The 18,967-nt window shown below is 37.3% G+C and overlaps 1 protein-coding gene and 1 pseudogene across 1 annotated transcript in view; both read right to left on the bottom strand.

Moving 5' to 3' along the window:
• LOC124506216 (L-lactate dehydrogenase C chain) overlaps positions 1–18,481 on the bottom strand; it is a 42,400-nt gene extending 23,919 nt beyond the window's left edge. The window contains exons 1-3 of the mRNA XM_047072236.1: positions 18,318–18,481; positions 9,501–9,618; positions 376–549 (exon numbers count right to left, since the gene is read on the bottom strand). Of these exons, the coding sequence (XP_046928192.1) occupies positions 376–549; positions 9,501–9,618; positions 18,318–18,443 (418 nt within the window). The 5' untranslated portion in view covers positions 18,444–18,481. The remainder of the gene's footprint in view (positions 1–375; positions 550–9,500; positions 9,619–18,317) is intronic.
• LOC124506215 (twinfilin-1-like) lies at positions 13,473–14,854 on the bottom strand (annotated as a pseudogene).
• Positions 18,482–18,967: the final 486 nt, after the last annotated feature.

Genomic DNA, 18,967 nt, shown 5'->3' with positions numbered 1-18,967 from the left:
TTCTTTAGAGAAGGGTCTGTTCATGTTTTCTGCCCATTTCTTCACTGGATTATTTGTTTTTTAGGTGTGGAGTTTGGTGAGCTCTTTATAGATTTTGGATACTAGCCCTTTGTCTGATATGTCATTTACAAATATCTTTTCCCATTCCACTGGTTGCCTTTTAGTTTTGTTGGTTGTTTCCTTTGCTGTGCAGAAGCTTTTTATCTTCATGAGAGGTCAATTGTATCTCAATAAAGCTAGAAAAAAACTTATTGTATTATATACTTTGAATGGGTGCAGTTTATTGTATATAAATGTTACATCAATTAAGTTGCTTTTTAAAAATGCTATGGAAAGATCATCTTGATTCAGTTAAAGGGAGGATAAAAGACTTACCTGGATTTGAAACAATAAGCATCTTACAGTCAGGACTATGATGGACTATGGTAGGAATGATCGATTTCATAATGTTCACATTACGTTGGACCAGGGCAAGGCGACTTTCTCCCTCCTGCTGCCGCGCACCTGCTGTGACAATAACTAATTTGGAGTTTGCAGATACACTGTAATCTAAAAAGGAAACAAAAGGCAATACTTGGATCAAGAATGCCATAATTACTGTGCCTTACTTCTTTAAACGTGTTTGCAGATGAACAGACTTTCCAGACTTTCCAAGGCCAAGGAGGCCTTGTCACTATGACTTACCAGTTTTCACATTTTAAAAAATAATAACAAATCCTACCAACCCATTTAGCCCACATTCTCATTTCTTATTAAGACCTGAGTCAATGCAAGTCAGCTCCCTCTGGTTTCTTAGAAATACCTTATGAAGCTCAGAACTCTGAGAATTTATGTATCTGTTTCAGGATTCTAAGGATAAGCATGTATTTACTTCTAATTATTATAAGGGATGTGATTTGAGATCACAGAGAAGTTCTTGATCCACACAAGAAAGTAAACTACTTTATAAGTCTGATGACCAGTCATAAAATTGTTTCACCTATTAAATCCAATGATAATATAATATGATGCTCATTATCCCATACTGGACTTTTAAAAAGTTATTATATACCTGGAAGTTATTTTCCATATGGATATAAAAAATTAAATTAACTAAAATCTATATATCCCATCTCTATTGAAATAAAAAACTTGTATGCTTTTTTTATTTGTTTGTTGTTTTTTTTTTTTAACTAATCTCTACATCCAACTTAGGGCTTGAACTCATGGCCTCAAGATTAAGAGTCACATGCTCTTCTGACTGAGTCTGCAAGGCAATCCTATACTCTTTTTAAAAAGGAAATCTGCTGGGGCGCCTGGGTGGCTCAGTTGGTTGAGTGTCCAACTTCAGTTCAGGTCATGATCTCTCAGTTTATGGGTTTGAGCCCAGCGTTGGGCTCTGTGCTGACAGCTCAGAGCCTGAAGCCTGCTTCGGATTCTGTGTCTCCCTCTCTCTCTGACCCTCCCCCATTCATGCTCTGTCTCTCTCTCTCAAAAATAAACAAACATTAAAAAAAAAAAAAGTCCTCTTCACGCTGCCCTGTTTGATTTTTTTTTTTAAAAAAAGTCTATTCCTGGACCTTTGAATTTCTAAGTGAATCTTAGAACAAATTTAGTATCTATAACAACAACTGATTTTTTTAGGGTTTTGACTATAGTTGCATATGATCATAATCAATATGAAAAGAATGAATGCCTTACAATACTGAGACTTTTTTGTACAAGGCCTATCTAGTTAGGTATTTAATATTATCCAATAAGGCTGTATTCTTTCCTGTATAAAAGCTCTTAAAGATATTTTGTTAGGGGCGCCTGGGTGGCGCAGTCGGTTAAGCGTCCGACTTCAGCCGGGTCACAATCTCGCGGTCCGTGAGTTCGAGCCCCGCGTCGGGCTCTGGGCTGATGGCTCAGAGCCTGGAGCCTGTTTCCGGTTCTGTGTCTCCCTCTCTCTCTGCCCCTCCCCCGTTCATGCTCTGTCTCTCTCTGTCCCAAAAATAAATAAACGTTGAAAAAAAAAAAAGATATTTTGTTAGATATATTCACGTGCACTTTCTATTTTTGAGGAAAACATAAATAATGGCTTTAAATTCTTTTGCTTGTTTTTGACATACATAAGCACAATGGATTCTTTATTAATAGCTTCATGTCCAGCACCCTCACTAAACACTTAGTTCTATATGTTGTCCCTGTTATGTCTTTTTTTCCATTACCTTCTTTTTTATTCACCCGGTATGTTTTTGTAATTTTACTTCTTCCCCTTTACTAATTTAGAAGTTACACCATTTCTATTCTTTTAAAGGTTGTCACATAAGTTACAATATGTGGGGCACCTGGATGGCTCAGTTGGTTGAGCGTTCGACTTTGGCTCAGGTCATGATCTCACAGTGTGTGGGTTCCAGCCCCACGTCGGGCTCTGTGCTGACAGCTCAGAGCCTGGAACCTGGTTCAGATTCTGTGTCTCCCTCTCTCTCTGCCCCTCCCCCACTCACACTCTGTCTCTCTCCCCTTCAAAAACAAGTACACATTAAAAAAATTTAAAAAAGAAATAAATGTAAAAAAATAAAAATTTAGGGGCGCCTGGGTGGCACAGTCGGTTAAGCGTCCGACATCAGCCAGGTCACGATCTCACGGTCCGTGAGTTTGAGCCCCACGTCAGGCTCTGGGCTGATGGCTGGGAGCCTGGAGCCTGTTTCCGATTCTGTGTCTCCCTCTCTCTCTGCCCCTCCCCCGTTCATGCTCTGTCTCTCTCTGTCCCAAAAATAAATAAACGTTGAAAAAAAAATTTAAAAAAAAATTTAAATTAAAAAAATTAAATAAATAAAAGGTTACAATATGCATACTTAACTTATCCAAGTCCAAAGATAATCATCACCTTTCCACCTTCCCTAATGACTGAGGAACTTAGAACACTACTTCATTCACCACTACTACCTTTCATCCCCAGATTTATATGCTATATTTAAAATTTTTTAATCCCATAAGACATTATAGTCTTATACATTTTACATTTATTTAGATTTGTCCTCATTTTTACCATTTTCTGTGCTCTTCATATTTTGCATCTCAGACCTGAGATCATTTTTCTTTTGTCTCAAGTATATATTTTTGTGTTTTTATTAGCAAGGTTCTGATGGCAACTATCTCAGTCTTTGTCTGAAAATGTCTTTAACCTTATTCTTGAAAGATATTTGTGCTATGTAGGGATTCTGGATTGACATTTACTCTCTCTCAGCACATTAAAGATACCATTTCAGGGGCGCTGGATGGCTCAGCTGGTTAAGCGTCTGACTTCAGCTCAGGTCTTGATCTCACAGTTTGTGAGTTTGAGCCCCACATCGGGCTCTCTGTTATCAGCATGGAGCCTGCCTTGGATTTTCTGTCCCCTTTCTCTCTGCCCATCCTCTCCCCCATCTCATTCTCTCTCTCTCAAAAATAAATAAACGTAAAAAAATAAAGATAACATTTCACTGTATTCTGGTTTCGCTGTGCTATTGATGTATCAATTACTCTCTCCCTTTTCTGTAGGTAATTTGTCTAGTGACAATTTTTTCTTTTCTTTGCCTTTAGTGTTCTCTAATTTCACAAGAAATGTGTCTAGGTAGGATTTTATATTTATCCTTCTTGAGATTATTTGGCTTGAATGTATGGGTTGTTTTTCATTAGTTCTCAAAAATCCGGGGTGCCTTAGTGGCTCAGTAGGTTAAGCATCCAACTCTTGATTCCAGCTCAGGTCATGATCTCACAGTTTGTGAGTTTGAGCCGTGCATTGGACTCCACACTGACAGCATGAAGACCGTTTGGGATTCTCTCTCTCCCTCTCTCTCTGCCCCTCCCCCACTCACATTCTCTCTAAAAAAAATTGTACAATCATACTCTCTTCAAATATTTCCTCTGCCCCACTTTTCCAATTAAATGCACATGACACTTTATCCCTCTATCCTGTATGATTCTTAACCTGTCATATTTTCTGCTTCTTGCTGTTGTCTGTGTAATTGCCTTAGACTTATCATTTCTCTCTTCAAATGTATCTGCTCTATTATTAAACCCACTAATTGAGTTTTTTATTTCACTCTATTTAATATTTAGAAGTTATATTTGGCTATTTTAAAATCTGGTGTTTTTTAATAGTTTCCTGTCTTATATGGGTATTTTCAAGCTTGTCCTTTATTTCTTTAAATGGAATAATCATAGTTAATTTATAATTTGTGCTTCATAATTTCAGTATCTGAAATCTATGATGGCCTTTTCTGTTATCTCTGCTGGTTCTTGCTCATGTATTTTCTTTGTAGATTTAATTATTCCTACTGTAAGATGTTCAGGTGGGGGGGGGCGGATTTTACTTGTGGAGGTTCTTTGAGGCCTGAAATAAAGTGGATTTCTTCCAGAGACTATCTTAAGTCCTAAGACTGCTTGAGGTTTTTTTGGAATTCAGATAAGGGCCAGCTGGTAGCTACAAGTTCTTAGCCACTATTTCCCTCCTTTACTAAAGCAACTGACACACTTGATTTTACTGTCAGTCCCCAGAGGTAGGGAGAAAGGAATTATTTCTAGGTCATCCTTATATTAAGGATTGGCAAATGAGGGCCAGCAAGCCAAATCTGGCAGACCACCTGTTTTAGTAAAAAAAATCTCATTGGAACATAGCCACACCTACTCACACATTGTTGATGGCTGCCTTAGAATTACAATAGCAGAGTTGAGTAAGTTTTCACAGAGACTGTATAGCCCACAAAGCGTAAAGTATTTACTATCTGATTCTTCACAAAAAAGTTTACTAGCGGTGCCGGGGTGGCTCCGTTGCTTGAGCCTCTAACTCTTGATTTTGGCTCAGGTCGTGATCTCACAATTAATGAGTTTGATTCCCACATCAGGCTCTGTGCTGACAGCTTGGGATTCTCTTTCTCTTCCCCTCTCTCTGCCCCTTCCCTGCTCTCTCTCTCTCTCTCTCTCTCAAAATAAATAAATAATTTTTTCAAAAGTTGACTAACTCCTGGTATCCATTGGGGTCCCAGCTTTATGGGGTTACCTCCTATGCAACTCCCCAAATTAAGCTCTGTCTCCAGTCTCCTAAATCCTATGAGACAGTGGAAGCCAAAATTAAAGTTCAGAGTTTGGCTAATGCTAGCTAGTGAAAACTAGCTACAATGCTTGCCCTAACTCTCTAGTTTCCTGACTTCACTCAGTGCCTATCAATTCTTGAAATATTGAAAGGAGTGCTTGCTTCGGCAGCACATATACTAAAATTGAAATATTGAAAGGATTGATAATTTATTTCTTTCATACTTTATGCAGGAATTTTATTATTTATAGCAAAAATATTGACCCAGGTATTTATCCCACATTAGTAGAAAATAAAGACTGAATGATTTTTTTTTAAGTATTTTAATACGGCAGGATCTCTTTTAACCTGACTCCACTGAACTGATTCAGTAGATTTACTGATGTAAAACATACGGACACCCAGGGCACACTGAATACTCTGAACCAGTACATCTCCATAGGGGAGGTCTGTGTACTTCTGTTCATTAGTTGTTACATATCAAGAATTAGTCATGTTTATATCCAAATGTATTTATGCCAATTTTATCTGCTAATTACATAATACAATGTACGTCACCAAAATACAAGTGTGAATGAAATGCATGGTAAAGGTAACCACTATACTCAGGATTGAGACATGAATAGATGTAACACAGAACATATCAACTGGATTGGTAATGTTTTATTATTTCTTGCTAGCCGTTGGATACATTGATGTTTGTTATACTTAAACTCTTTTTATATGTCAAGTACCATAATTAATTTTTTAAAATAATTGTTTCCTTTTTAAAGTTTATTCATTTATTTTGAGAGAGAAAGAGAGTGTGCAAGCAGGAGAGGGGCAGAGGGAGACGGAGAGAGAATCCAAAGCAGGCACTGCACTATCAGCGTGGAGCCAACACAGGATTCGATCTTAGAAACCCTGAGATCATGACCTAAGCTGAAATCAAGGGTTGGATGCTTAACCAACTGAGCCACTGAGGTGCCCCTAAATAATTGTTTCTAAGAAAATTAAGTTGAGGAGTGCCTGACTCCTCAACAAAGTGTCCGACTTTGGCTCAGGTCATGATCTCATGATTTATGGATTCAGTCCCTGTGTCAGGCTCTGTGCGGACAACTCAGAGCCTGGAGACGACTTCAGATTCTGTGTCCCCCCCCCCCCCCATGCTCTGTCTCTCTCTCAAAAATAAATATTTTAAAAGTTGTAAAAAAAAAAAAAGGGGGGGGGAGCACCTGGGCAGCTCAGTTGGTTAAGTCTCTGACTTCAGCTCAGGTCATGATCTCACAGTTTATGAGTTCAAGCCCCATGTCAGGTTCTGTGCTGACAGCTCAGAGCCTGGAGCCTGCTTCAGATTCTGTGTCTCCCTCTCTCTCTGCCCCACTCATTGTCTGTCTCTCTCTATCTCAAAAAATAAACATTAAAAAAATTTAAAACTGTAAAAAAGAAAAAAGAAAATTAAGTTGAATGCCTTGGAAAGACATTAAAATCAAGTTGTTTAAAAATTGTCCTTTTAGGTGAGAGAAATAAAAATGAAGGAAAACAATAAAAATGTAGAGTTTTGTGACTGTTTCATAAATGTCTTCAAGTTAATTGTAGTACTTTAATGAAATTGGAATGATCACTATTGGTGTGCTTTTAAAAAGATACTGCAGGGGTGCCTGGGTGGCTCACTCAGTTAAGCGTCCGACTTCAGCTCAGGTCACGATCTCGCGGTTTGTGAGTTCGAGCCCCGCGTCGGGCCCTGGGCTGATGGCTTGGAGCCTGCTTCCGATTCTGTGTCTCCCTCTCTCTCTGCCCCTCCCCCGTTCATGCTCTGTCTCTCTCTGTCCCAAAAATAAATAAATGTTAAAAAAAATTTTTTTTAAATAAAAAGATACTGCAAAATTCAATTTGCTGAACTATACTCAAATCAGAAAACTAACAAATGAACTTCTAAGTACATTTCCATGTTTTAGGTCAACATAAAATGTCTATGATGTTTGTCTTTTTCTGACTGACTTACTTTCCTTAGTATAATACTCTCTAGCTCCATCCATGTCATTGCAAATGGCAAGATTGCATATTTTTTTATGGGTGAGTAATATTACCTTGTATATATATACTATATCTTCTTTATCCATTCATCAGTTGATGGATATTTGGGTTCTTTCCATAATTTGGTTATTGTTGATAATTCTGCCATAAACATCAGGGTGCATGTATCCCTTTGAATTAATATTTTTGTATCTTCTGGGTAAATAACCAGTAGTGCAATTGCTGGAAAGTAGGGTAGTCCTATTTTTAACTTTTTGAAGAAACTCCATACTTTTTTCTAGAGTGGCTGCACCAGTTTGACTTCCCAGCAACAGTGTAAGAGGGTTGCCCTTACTCCACATCCTCGCCAACACCCATTATTTCTTGTGTTGTTGATTTTAGCCACTCTGACAGGTATAAGCTGATATCTCATTTCAATTCAAATTTCTCTAATGATCAGTGATGTTGAGCATATTTTCATGGGTCTGTTGGCCATCTGTATGCTTTCTTCAGAAAAATGTCTATTCACGTCTTCTGCCTATTTTTGGATTATTTGTTTTTTCAGTGTTGAGTTGTATAAGTTCTTTATATATTTTGGATACTAACCCTTTATCAAATATGTCATTTGCAAATATCTTCTCCCATTCTGTAGGTTGTCTTTTAGTTTTGTCGACTGTTTCCTTTGTCGATTTGCTTTCCTCCCATTCTATAGGTTGTCTTTTAGTTTTGTCGATCCTTCCTTTGCAGAAGCTTGCTTTATTTATTTATTTATTCAGATTTTGAAGTCATCTCCACACCCAGCATGGGCCTCAAACTCACAATCCTGAGATCAAGAGTCGCATGCTCTACCAACTGAGCCAGCCAGTGCTCCTGCAAGCTTTTTATGTTGATAAAGTCCCAACAGCTTATTTTTGTTCCCCTGTCTCAGAAGATATAGCTAGTAAGAAGTTGCTGCAACTGCTGTCAAAGAGGTTACTGCCTGTGTTCTCCTCTAGGATTTTAATGGTTTCCTGTTCCACATTTAGGTCTTTAATCCATTTTGAGTTTCTTTTTGTGTATGGTGTTAGAAAGTGGTCCAGTTTCATTCTTTTGCATGTTGCTGTCCACTTTTCCCAACACCATTTGTTGAAGAGACGGTCTTTTTTCCATTGGATATTCATTCTTCCTTTGTTAAAGGTTAATTGGCCATATAATTGTGGGGTTATTTCTGGGTTTTCTGTCTACTCCATTGATCTGTGTACCTATTTTTATGCCGGTGCCACACTGTTTTAATTACTACCACTTTGTAATATAACTTGAAATCTGGAACTGTGATACCTCCAGTGATGGCTCCTAACACACATTTTTAAATTAAGTAACCACCCTCAGTTCCAATCATGTTAGGTAAGAGGGCTTTAGTAGAAAGTATATCTATTGAATCAGATCACCAAAGAGTGCATTATGCACTTTAGTGTATGATAATTATTTTTCCTAATTCTCTAAGGCTTCTTATTTGGTCAACAGATGATGCTAATGCTAATGGGGCCAAGCTCCCCATTTCCTGTAGTATGGCCTCACACTATACCTTGAAAACTGTTCCTCTATAAACACAAAAAGGAAACCAGGTTAAAGAGTATAGATACGTATATCAACAATATTACAAAAAGTATTCAAGACATAACCTTGGGAAAATGTATAAGATGGAATGACAAGTTTAAAAAGCATTTATCCAGGGGCACCTGGGTGGCTCAGTTGGTTGAGCATCCAACTTTGGCTCAGGTCATGATCTCATGGTTCATGAATTCAAGCCCCACATTGGGCTCCCTGCTCTCAATGCAGAGCCTACTTCAGATCCTCTCTCCCCCTCTCTCTGCTCCTCCCAAACTGGTACTCTCTCAAAAGTAAATAAACATTTTCTAAAAATAAAAAATAAAAAGCATTTACCTAATATGACACATAGAAACAAATGAATAGGAAAAAGAAACAAACAAAACCATTAACAGGAGAGATTTTGATTTTTTTTACATTTAAAAACTTTTTCTTATACATTATAAATACTTTATATTTTCCAAGTTTTCTCAAATTTGAATGGAATGTTCTTTTTTTTAATTAACCCTTTAAGCAAAAATTAACCTTTTAAACTGTATGTCCTAATGAGAGTGGTGCTACTTTTAATTTTATATTTATGAATAGCAATATGGTAAAATTCATTACTCTTTTTTAAAGCTCTGAAAAGAACGCTATAAATTAAAACTAACCAGGGTGCCTGGGTGGCTCAGTCGGTTAAGCGTCCGATGTTGGCTCAGGTCATGATCTCACTGCTGGTGGGTTCAAGCCCCACATCAGGCTCTGTGCTGACAGCTCAGAGCCTAGAGCCTGCTTTGGATTCTGTATCTTCCTCCCTCTCTCTGCCCCTTCCCCACTCACACTCTGTCTCTCTGTCTCTTAAAAAATAAACATTAAAAAAATTTTTTAAATTAAAACTAACCTTTTCCAGAGGTAATCTTTGAAGTATTAAAGAAAAGACTGCCATGCTGAAGATCCATTGTTTCTCCCTTCAATTTGTCCACTGCAACATCAACAAGGGCAAGTTCATCAGCCAAATCCTAAAATACATCAAAGTTCTGAATAACGTGATCTGAAGAATGTTCCTATTTCAGTTTTAGAAATTTGAGGAAAATTTCTGTGTGGTTACTTCATAATCAAAATAGAGTTATATTTTAGTATAAAAATGATATAAAAATGATAGTTTGTGGATGTGCATAGAGTGACCAGAAGTCAAAGTAAGTGATAGAATGTAGCAAAAATTACTAATTGCTTTGCCTTCATATAATTGTTAAGTTTTTTAGAAGTGGGTTTTTTCTACTTCAGATAATAGTTTTAAAACAATGAAAAGTTATTAAATTTTTTCAAAGGACTTTATTATATTTAACCCTTATGCCCAATTTTTAAATTGGCTGAAGTTGTCTTTAGTATGCATCCTTATGGCCAAAATAGAAAGGTGCTCCCCTGTGGGAACCCACATTTTTATGTGGTTCATAACAGTACATTTAATGTCAGACCTCCAACCTAGGGGTAGACAGGAATATAACCAGACCATAGCTCCCAGTCAGCCATGCAATCACAGAGGTAAACAATCAATACACTTACACCATTCTGTTTTTTGCTTTCAGTACCATATTCAATAAATTTTGTGAGATATTCAACACTTTAATACAAAATAGTCTTTGTGTTTCATGGTTTTACCCAACTGTAAGCTAATATAATTGTTCTGAGCATGTTTAAGGTAGGCTAGGCTAAGCTATGATAGGTGGAATAGGTATATTAAATACATTTTCAACTTAGGATGTTTTCAACTTATGATGAGTGTATTGGAATGTAACCTCATCATAAATCCAGGAAGATCTGTACAGTCTCCCTTTTGCTTACTCTAATTTGAATTCAGTTTTACCAAGTGAAACAGAATACGGAACTATATAGAAGGAAAATTTCCCCCCTCAGATTCCAGTGGCTAGATTCCAAAGATGAGCAGTAAGGGAAAGGGATCAAAGTCCCTATTTACTACTGTCTGTCTGACCTTTCTGGAAAACTGTAGATTCTAAAACATACTAAATTATGTGATACACACACACACACACACACACACACACACACACACACATATATATATATATATATATATATATATATATATATATATAAAGACTATGAGGAGGATAAGGAGTTTCACCCAGAAGGATCAAATATCACTTCTAAGCTAACTGATAGAAAACGAGATCATGTTCATGGATCCAGTTTTTACATTAGTCCATGTATATGTTTGGGTCTGAACAGGAAAACAGAACCCACTCCAAGCATTTCAACAGAAAGTATTTAATACAGGGAATTGGTTAGACAGCTGCTGGAGGGCTGAAAAGACAAAAAGGGAACATCTGAGGTAACCCAGAGCTAGCACTCACAGTTTGAAGCCACTAGCCCTAAGACTGAGGGAAAAAAGAGAGAGACTAAAGGAGGCACTTCATGGAGCCAGGCTCCGACCTCTGGAAGAGGCAAAACCTGGCTGCTACTGATACCACTGAAAGAGCAAAATGAGGCTGGGCAGTCCAAAAGAAACTAGAATCTAGAACCAACTGCTACCACTGAGGCAAAGGGGACTACTGTGACCAACACAACAAGCAAACAGGAAGAAGGTGGTCATGTTTCCACTCCTACCTTCCAACTTCTCTCTAGTGCCCCCTATTGGCAGAACCTAACAACATGCCGACTGGTAAAGGAGAAAAAGATTACACAGACATCCAGCACCAGCAACACAGAGTAAAGAAAGTTGGATTTGGAGCTGAGTGACAAAAATATAATAACCAACACAGTCTGCTTTTAAATTATATTTCCAACTTGAATTATTTCTTTTCTTAACAAGTTACCAGACAATTCTCTTTTCCTTTTTTTTAAGAGAAAAAAATTTTATTGCAATATAAAATGCACTTATAAAATGTCCATAGAAGGCATGTAATTCTTTACTGCTATATAAATTTACTGGGAATATCTTATTCATCTTTGTTATGATGTCACCTAAAACCTACTGTAAACACTGAGTTATACTCTATAACAAATGCATCACTGATTTTCAGCAATCTTGGTTTAATAATAAAGACTATATAATCACATCTATATTCTGAAATGTCCATTTACTTTCATGTAGTGTAAAATTTAGACTACAATTGCACATGAATGGTACAAAAAGACATTCACTACCAAATTATTTTATACCTTCATGACAGGTTTAACATTCTTTCTGATTGAAAATACAGCTTCAGCTATGTTCTGAAACACAGGTCTAGGATTCTCAATGCAGTAATTTGTGTATATGTGTGTCTATGTGGGCACCCATGAAACAAGTTAAAGTTTATCTTTAGAAAACAAGTGCAACATTACTGCCAGTTATTTTGCATGTTTAAATATTACAGTCTGATTATCTGTAAACAAACAAAACCCCACACAAATACTCTTAACTCTAGAGAAAAATCCTGTCAACCTATAATTATTCTAATATGCTTTACTTGAACACACATGGAATTTTTGAAAGGTGCATATAGTACCTTAGATAATAAGGCATAAAAAGGTGTTTCATATTTATACTATGAAATGTCTATTTCTAATATGTTTTATGCAGCATAAAGTTTAGATGAAGAAATTCTAAATCCTGGATCCCCATAGTTCATTTTTATTTTTTTTATTTTTATTTTTTAACGTTTATTTATTTTTGAGACAGAGAGAGACAGAGCATGAACGGGGGAGGGTCAGAGACAGGGAGACACAGAATCTGAAACAGGCTCCAGGCTCTGAGCTGTCAGCCCAGAGCCCAACGCGGGGCTCGAACTCACGGACAGCGAGATCATGACCTGAGCTAAAGTCGGACGCTTAACCGACTGAGCCACCCAGGCACCCCCCCCATAGTTCATTTTTAAAAACTCCTCCAAATTACGGCTCTTGCAGCAGGTTCATCAGATTTACCATGGCGTAGTATTCTAACTCCTTCTGTTTCAAGTATCAAAAAAAAAAAAAAAAAAGGCTCAAAATTTCTAAATTTCTGTAGGTTGTAGCTGAAATGCAAAGCTTTAAAAACAGTTAAATGTGTTTTGAAGTAAGATATAAATTGAAATAAGATTCTTACGTGTTTAATTTGTGTTAGGCTGTTAAGTACTAAGACTTTCCAACAATTTTATTAAATCTGAGTATGCTTAAAAGTAATAAAGAACACAATTTGCCTATAAATATGTGGTTCTGGAGAAAAATCAATCTTGATGTTTAAAACTCTTTCAACATTGTTGACTTCAGTTTTGTTTAAGGGTATTAATTTAATACTCAATCTGAACATAAATATTTGGCCTCACACTACTTATAAGGAAATGACTTACTTTTGAAAAGGAAATTTTGCAAAGCATTAGAGAGAGAATTTATTAAAGCTGTTCAAATATGTCTTTCAAAGTCATCAGAAATCCTGCAGTATAGAAAATATCTGGTACCTTTAAGGTTTCAGAAATTAAAATTTTTAATGCCACTTTAAAAACCAAAAAAGTCAAATGGAAAAGACTGCTGCCATGAAACACTGTTTCTACAAGTTGCAGACATGACCCCACAGGCTGAGTTAAGCATTGCTTCTCAGAGTCAGCAACTTTCCACCTTTACCCAGGCACACTAAATTCTCAGTTTAGAAAATAATCTAACGTGGTCCTTAACATATTCATAAGTAGTATGAATATTTTAAGGTCTTTCTTCCTTAAGGAAAAAAATTGATGTCTCACTACAGAGCAGTAAGGAGGGTATCTTACTTTGAGACATTAGACTTTCTGGACTTGGCCCAAGTGTATAAAATTTTAAGAATTATGTGAAAGTATGGAATCATTATTAATCTGTGAAAACAGTGTGACAAAAGTAAACATCACTATGTTGAACCCTCTTCTACCTTTAACTCAAAAATAGAAATCATGAGTCTTCTATAGCCTTCATTTTAAAAACACACAGAAGTGAAAAGCGTTATTTTTCAAAAAGTACATTTTTTCCCTACTATGTGTCAACATGGAGTGATTTCAGTTCTCCTGTACTAAAAACTGGACTTAAACAAAAACTAGTACTGCGATGCTTAATATAATGATTTTAATCAGCAGTGGCTTCACTTTCAGCTGGCCCCCTAATAAGTCTTCGAATTCCTTTTTCCTGCAGGACCTTTGGGTTTTGCAAAACTTTGCTTATGTGCATGCTGCTTTGGGTGTACTTCTTCATAAAGGAAGTCTGCTGTCAACTCATGCCCATCATCTATCTCGATCTTTCTAATGACATCCATTTGTAATTGTCTTTCTACAATTTCTAGCAGAGGGCTCTTGCGGCTAGAATGCAGCATCCATTCTCTTATACTGCATGTGTATTCAGGCATTGGGTAAATAAAAACTAGGGACTCCAAACAGTCTCCTTCATGGGAATGTTTATACAGAAAGAAATGGTAACGTGCTGAATCCTTGGGAAACCTCTCTGGCAAATCTTTTAGTTCTGTATTTGTTGTACTGGCCAAAATTATAATTTTATTTTTTATATCTATTTCTAATTGCACATAGTTGAGCTGTTACTTAATTTTTCCAAAGCCTGGAAAGCTTGAGAAATAGGAAATGCTACTCCTTGTAGTGTTTGATGCTTATGTCCACACCCACGTCCGTTTGTACCTCATTCATTTTAATTTGTCATAATTCTTTCTCAGCTGCAGTCCATGGGGCAGGAGATGATGTGATGATGATTGTGAGAGCATGTACTTTTTATATCCATGTAATGATACATCTTCCTTTACTGTTCCAAATACTTGATCTTTAATGTAGCCATCTCCAGACTCCTTTTTCAGAGTTGCTGTTGTTGCTGCATACAGCATTTTTTGACAAACATGAGAATGATCTGGAGATCAAGGAATGAATATCCATAATTCTGAGAATCCAACCTGAATAATATATAGCACGGTTGTTTGTCCGCCAAAGGGGTAAAACAAAGGTATCAAAATCCTTATCCCAGGAATCTGAAGGCTGACTATATGAGCCAATCACAAGTTTCTCATTTTCAACAGATATTTTTAGAAGTCTGTATTTTCCATTTCTTGCTCTTGCAAAGAGATCTTTAACATCTTCACTTGCTTGGGTGCCGGTCTGATGGGACATGGCCGGGCCGTGGGCTCCCGGCTCCGGATCTAGTGCAGAGAGCCAAGACAATACTCTTTTCAAGGAAATCTTCCCAGCTCCATTTGTCTGGACTGTCAAAGGCAGAACTCAAATAATTGCAAAAGTTTTTGTTTTTTAAGAATTAACTATGAGTCATTTCTTAAACAGAATTCCAAACAGAGAGTCTGGGTTTGTTTAGCCTGTTACAATCTTTTAAAAATAGTTATTTGGGGGCGCCTGGGTGGCTCAGTCGGTAAAGCATCCGGTTTCAGCTCAGTTTATGATATCTCAGTCCATGGGTTCAGGGGCCCTGTAAGGGCTCTGTGCGGACAGCTCAGACAGGGCCTGGAGCCTGCTTTGGATTCTGTCTCCCTCTCTCTGCCCCTCCCCCATTCTTACTCTGTCTCTCTCAAAAATAAGTAAACATTAAAAAAAAAAAAAAAACACCAAGAATAGTTATGAGCATCCCAGGATCTTTTCTCCAGGGAGTTCTAGAATAACTATAGTAAGGTAAGAGAATGGTAAGGTAAAAGTAAGAGAATAAAAAATATATTTATATCAATCTAAGGAAAACTGCTTTGGCCACTTTATTCTGTACAGGACAAGGAAGTAGGCTGTACTGCTATGCTTTAAAGTCCACCTTTCAATAGGGGTGCCTGGGTGGCTCAGTCGGTTAAGCATCCAACTTCACCTCAGGTCATGATCTCGAGGTTCCTGGGTTCAAGCCCCACATCGAGCTCTGTGCTGACAGCTCAGAGCCTAGAGCCTGCTTCGGATTCTGTGTCTCCCTCTCTCTCTGCCCCTCCGCCACTCATGCTCTGTCTCTCTCTGTCTCTCAAAAATAAATATTGAAAAAAAAATTTTTTTTAATTAAAAATAAATAAATAAGGTTCACATTTCAATGATATATGCAGGTGTCATGGTACTCATTACAGCCCATATGTCCCTTGAAGTCAATAAACTATGTAAATATATATTTTTTAATATCCTTCATCACTTTCCATTTATCCCACAATGTGCATCAATATGACCTGGGTATTTCCAGTGTACTGTGGATTCTAGTAAGAAATAAATGGGCTCCAACAACTGACCTTCTCTCACAATTGGAGTTCTGAAATTCCATGATGCCTTGGAGGAGGCTTTATATGATTCATTGTACTAAGCACTTAATAAATTCTTTTTTTTTTTAAGATTCTATTTTTAAATAATCTCCACACCCAACATGGGGCTCTAACTTACAACTCCAAGATAAGGAGTTGCGTGCTCCACTGACTGAACCAGCCAGGCACCCCATTCAATAAATTCTTTATATCTGCAAACTCACACCCTTCAGTTTTATAATTTTATCTCTTGAATAATTTTCTTCCCTCTCTTTCTTTTCGCTTCCTAGAAACGTCCATGAGTGACTGGACTTCCTGATCGTCCTCTAATTTCATCTCTTTTCTGTATTTCATTGTTGACATTCTTCTTTCCAGCAGCCCAGTAGAAGTAAGGGGGATTCTTGCCTCACTGTCCAATATACAGATTTTTACCTGATCCTACTGCTTTGTATAAGATGCCTGTCTTTACTGTCCTTGATGTCTTAAGTGTAGCACATGCCTGATTCAATTACTCCAAAGAATGTACTCCTCCCCCTTGCCTGCTGGGATGTGAGAGGCAGTTACTTGGTTGATAAAGGTGCAGAAGAGAATCTGGTGGTTTTCCTTCTCATCATATAAATTTTTAACCAATTCTCCCATGTTTTTCCCATCCCTCACCTTCACCTTGTGAGACAACTGGTACTTCTGATTCCTAAGCCTTTCTTGGGGTTCTGGAACTTAACTGGCTTGGCTTTTTGTCATCTCGCTCTGCCGGTTTAAAAAAAAAGTCTATATAATATCATAAAGCTTTTAAGAACACAGGATCTGTGTCCAGATTGCCAAGGTTTGAATTCTAACTCCTTCACCTACTAGCCACTTGGCCATGGGCAAGTTACTTAATATCTATATTTCAGTATTTTTGTTTATAAATGGAGATAACAGTACATACCTCCCAAGGTTGTTATAAAGATGAAATAATATCTTTAAAACATTTAGAGAAACAAAAGACTTGTACACTGAAAACTACAAAACATTGCTGAAACAAATTAAAGAAGACACAAATAAATGGAAAGACATTGCATGATCACAGGTTGGAAGACCTAATATTGTTAAGATGTCAACATACCCAAAGTAATCTACAGATTTAGTGCAAACCCCTATGAAATCCCAATGGCATTTTTAAAAGAAATAGAAAAAACTCCATGCTAAAATTAATATAAAATCTTAAAGGGCTCTAAATGACTAAAACAATCTTGAAAAAGAATAAATCTGGAGGTCTCATGCTTCAAAACCTATTGCAAAGCTATAGTCATCAAAATAGTGTGGCACAGGCATAAAGAAATATAAACCAATGGAATAGAGAACCCAGAAATAAACTCTCACAGGGATGCTTGGGTGGCTCAGTTGGTTAAATGCCCAACTCTTGATCTTGCTCAGGTCATGATCTCATGGTTTTTGAGATCACGTCCCACTTTGGGATCTGCACTGACAGCACAGAGCCTGCTTGGGATTCTCTTTCTCTGCCCCTCCCCTGCTGGCATGCATGCTCTCTCTCTCTCTCTCTCAAAATAAATAAACTTTAAAAAAAAGAAATAAACTCTCATATATATGGTCAAATGATTTTTGACAGGAATGCCAAAAACCATTCAATGTGAGAAAGGAGAGTCTTTTCAATAAACCATACTGGAATAATTGGATATTTACATGCAAAAGTATGAAGCTGGACCTATGCCTTACACCATATACATAATTAAAATGGATCAAAGATATAAATGTAAGACCTAAAACTGTAAAACTCTGAGGAGAAAAAAAAAGTGAAAAGATTCATGACATCGGATTTGGCAATGATTTTTGGATATGACACCAAGAGCTCCTGCAACAAAAGTAAAAATAGATAAATTGAACCACATTAAAATTTAAAAATGTGCATCAAAGAACACTATCAACAGAGTGAAAAAACCATGGAATGGAAAAAAAAACACTGGAAAATAATATAATTGATAAGAGATTAATACCTAGAATAGAAAAAGAACTCCTACAAGTCAACAACAAATACCCTGATTTAAAATGGGCAAAGAATTTGAATAAATACTTCTCCAAAGAAGATATACAAATTGCCAACAGCCACATGAAAAGATGCTGTGTAAACAGAAAGGAAAATTAAAGGACTTCCATTGTTATTTTATCAAGTTGGTACTTGGATAATGAGCATGTAATACTTACAATTTAAAAAAACTTTTTTAAATATAAGCTTCTGGGAAATACGATTTTCACCCATTACTCTTCCAGGAAGGCAAGGTATGGAATCATTTAAACAGAATATTAACGAAATAATGCAATCAATGTGTCTCCTATGAATAAATTTAAGTAGTCTAGCAATGCCTGGCTAGACCATGTACTTTATCACATGGTAAACTCCAAATAAATGTTTCTTAAATTATGCCAAATTCAGATAAGTGAATATATATTTGCTATCAAAAGATTAGCCCTACAACCCTGAACTCATCAACACCTACAAGACTTGTTACTTACCTTCAATAAGATACAAATAGCACAGGCCATGCCTACAGCACCAGTCCCGACAATGGTGATCTTATTCTGGGAGATCTTCTCTTCCCCAATTAGATTCTCAATAAGCTTCTCCTTGACAGTTGACATGTTGAGAACCTGATAGGGATAATGAAATTTCAGTGGAATCAAACTCCTTAAATTGATCACTGTCATAACTACACTGAAGATCTAAGGACCTACCTTTTGGGTTTGCAGAAAGTTGGAACCAAGGGTGGGGGGTCAAGGGGTGTGGAGAGGTAAAGCAAGGACCAGTCTACCTATCAGTAGTAGGGGGTGGGGAACCCATAAGCTTTTATTTCTCCTTGCCCTTGAGCCACCATTTTCACCCCAGTACTAGACACTCACAAATGCTTTGCCTGGCACAACTTAGCCAGAAAGCACAACACACCGCCTTTAAGGAAGATTAAAAAAAAAAAAAAAAACAAAGTAACATCAGAAGAAAAGCATCAAGGACAGCTGAAGTGCGGAACCCTGTAACGGCTACTCTCTGGACGGCCAACGCACGCACGAACGCCCCCACGCACGATTCCCTTTCGTCAGCACGCAAGCTCCGCCCCCCGTGGGCCCAGGGGCAGGCACCTAGGCAGGCTAACTATCCTCCCCGCCTGTGG

Source organism: Lynx rufus, unplaced genomic scaffold (genome assembly GCF_022079265.1).
Source record: "Lynx rufus isolate CCGP_SWC_20201006 ecotype Redwood Valley unplaced genomic scaffold, mLynRuf1.p SCAF_9, whole genome shotgun sequence".
Lineage (NCBI taxonomy): Eukaryota > Metazoa > Chordata > Mammalia > Carnivora > Felidae > Lynx > Lynx rufus.
This window is presented reverse-complemented; position numbering and strand designations above follow the sequence as displayed.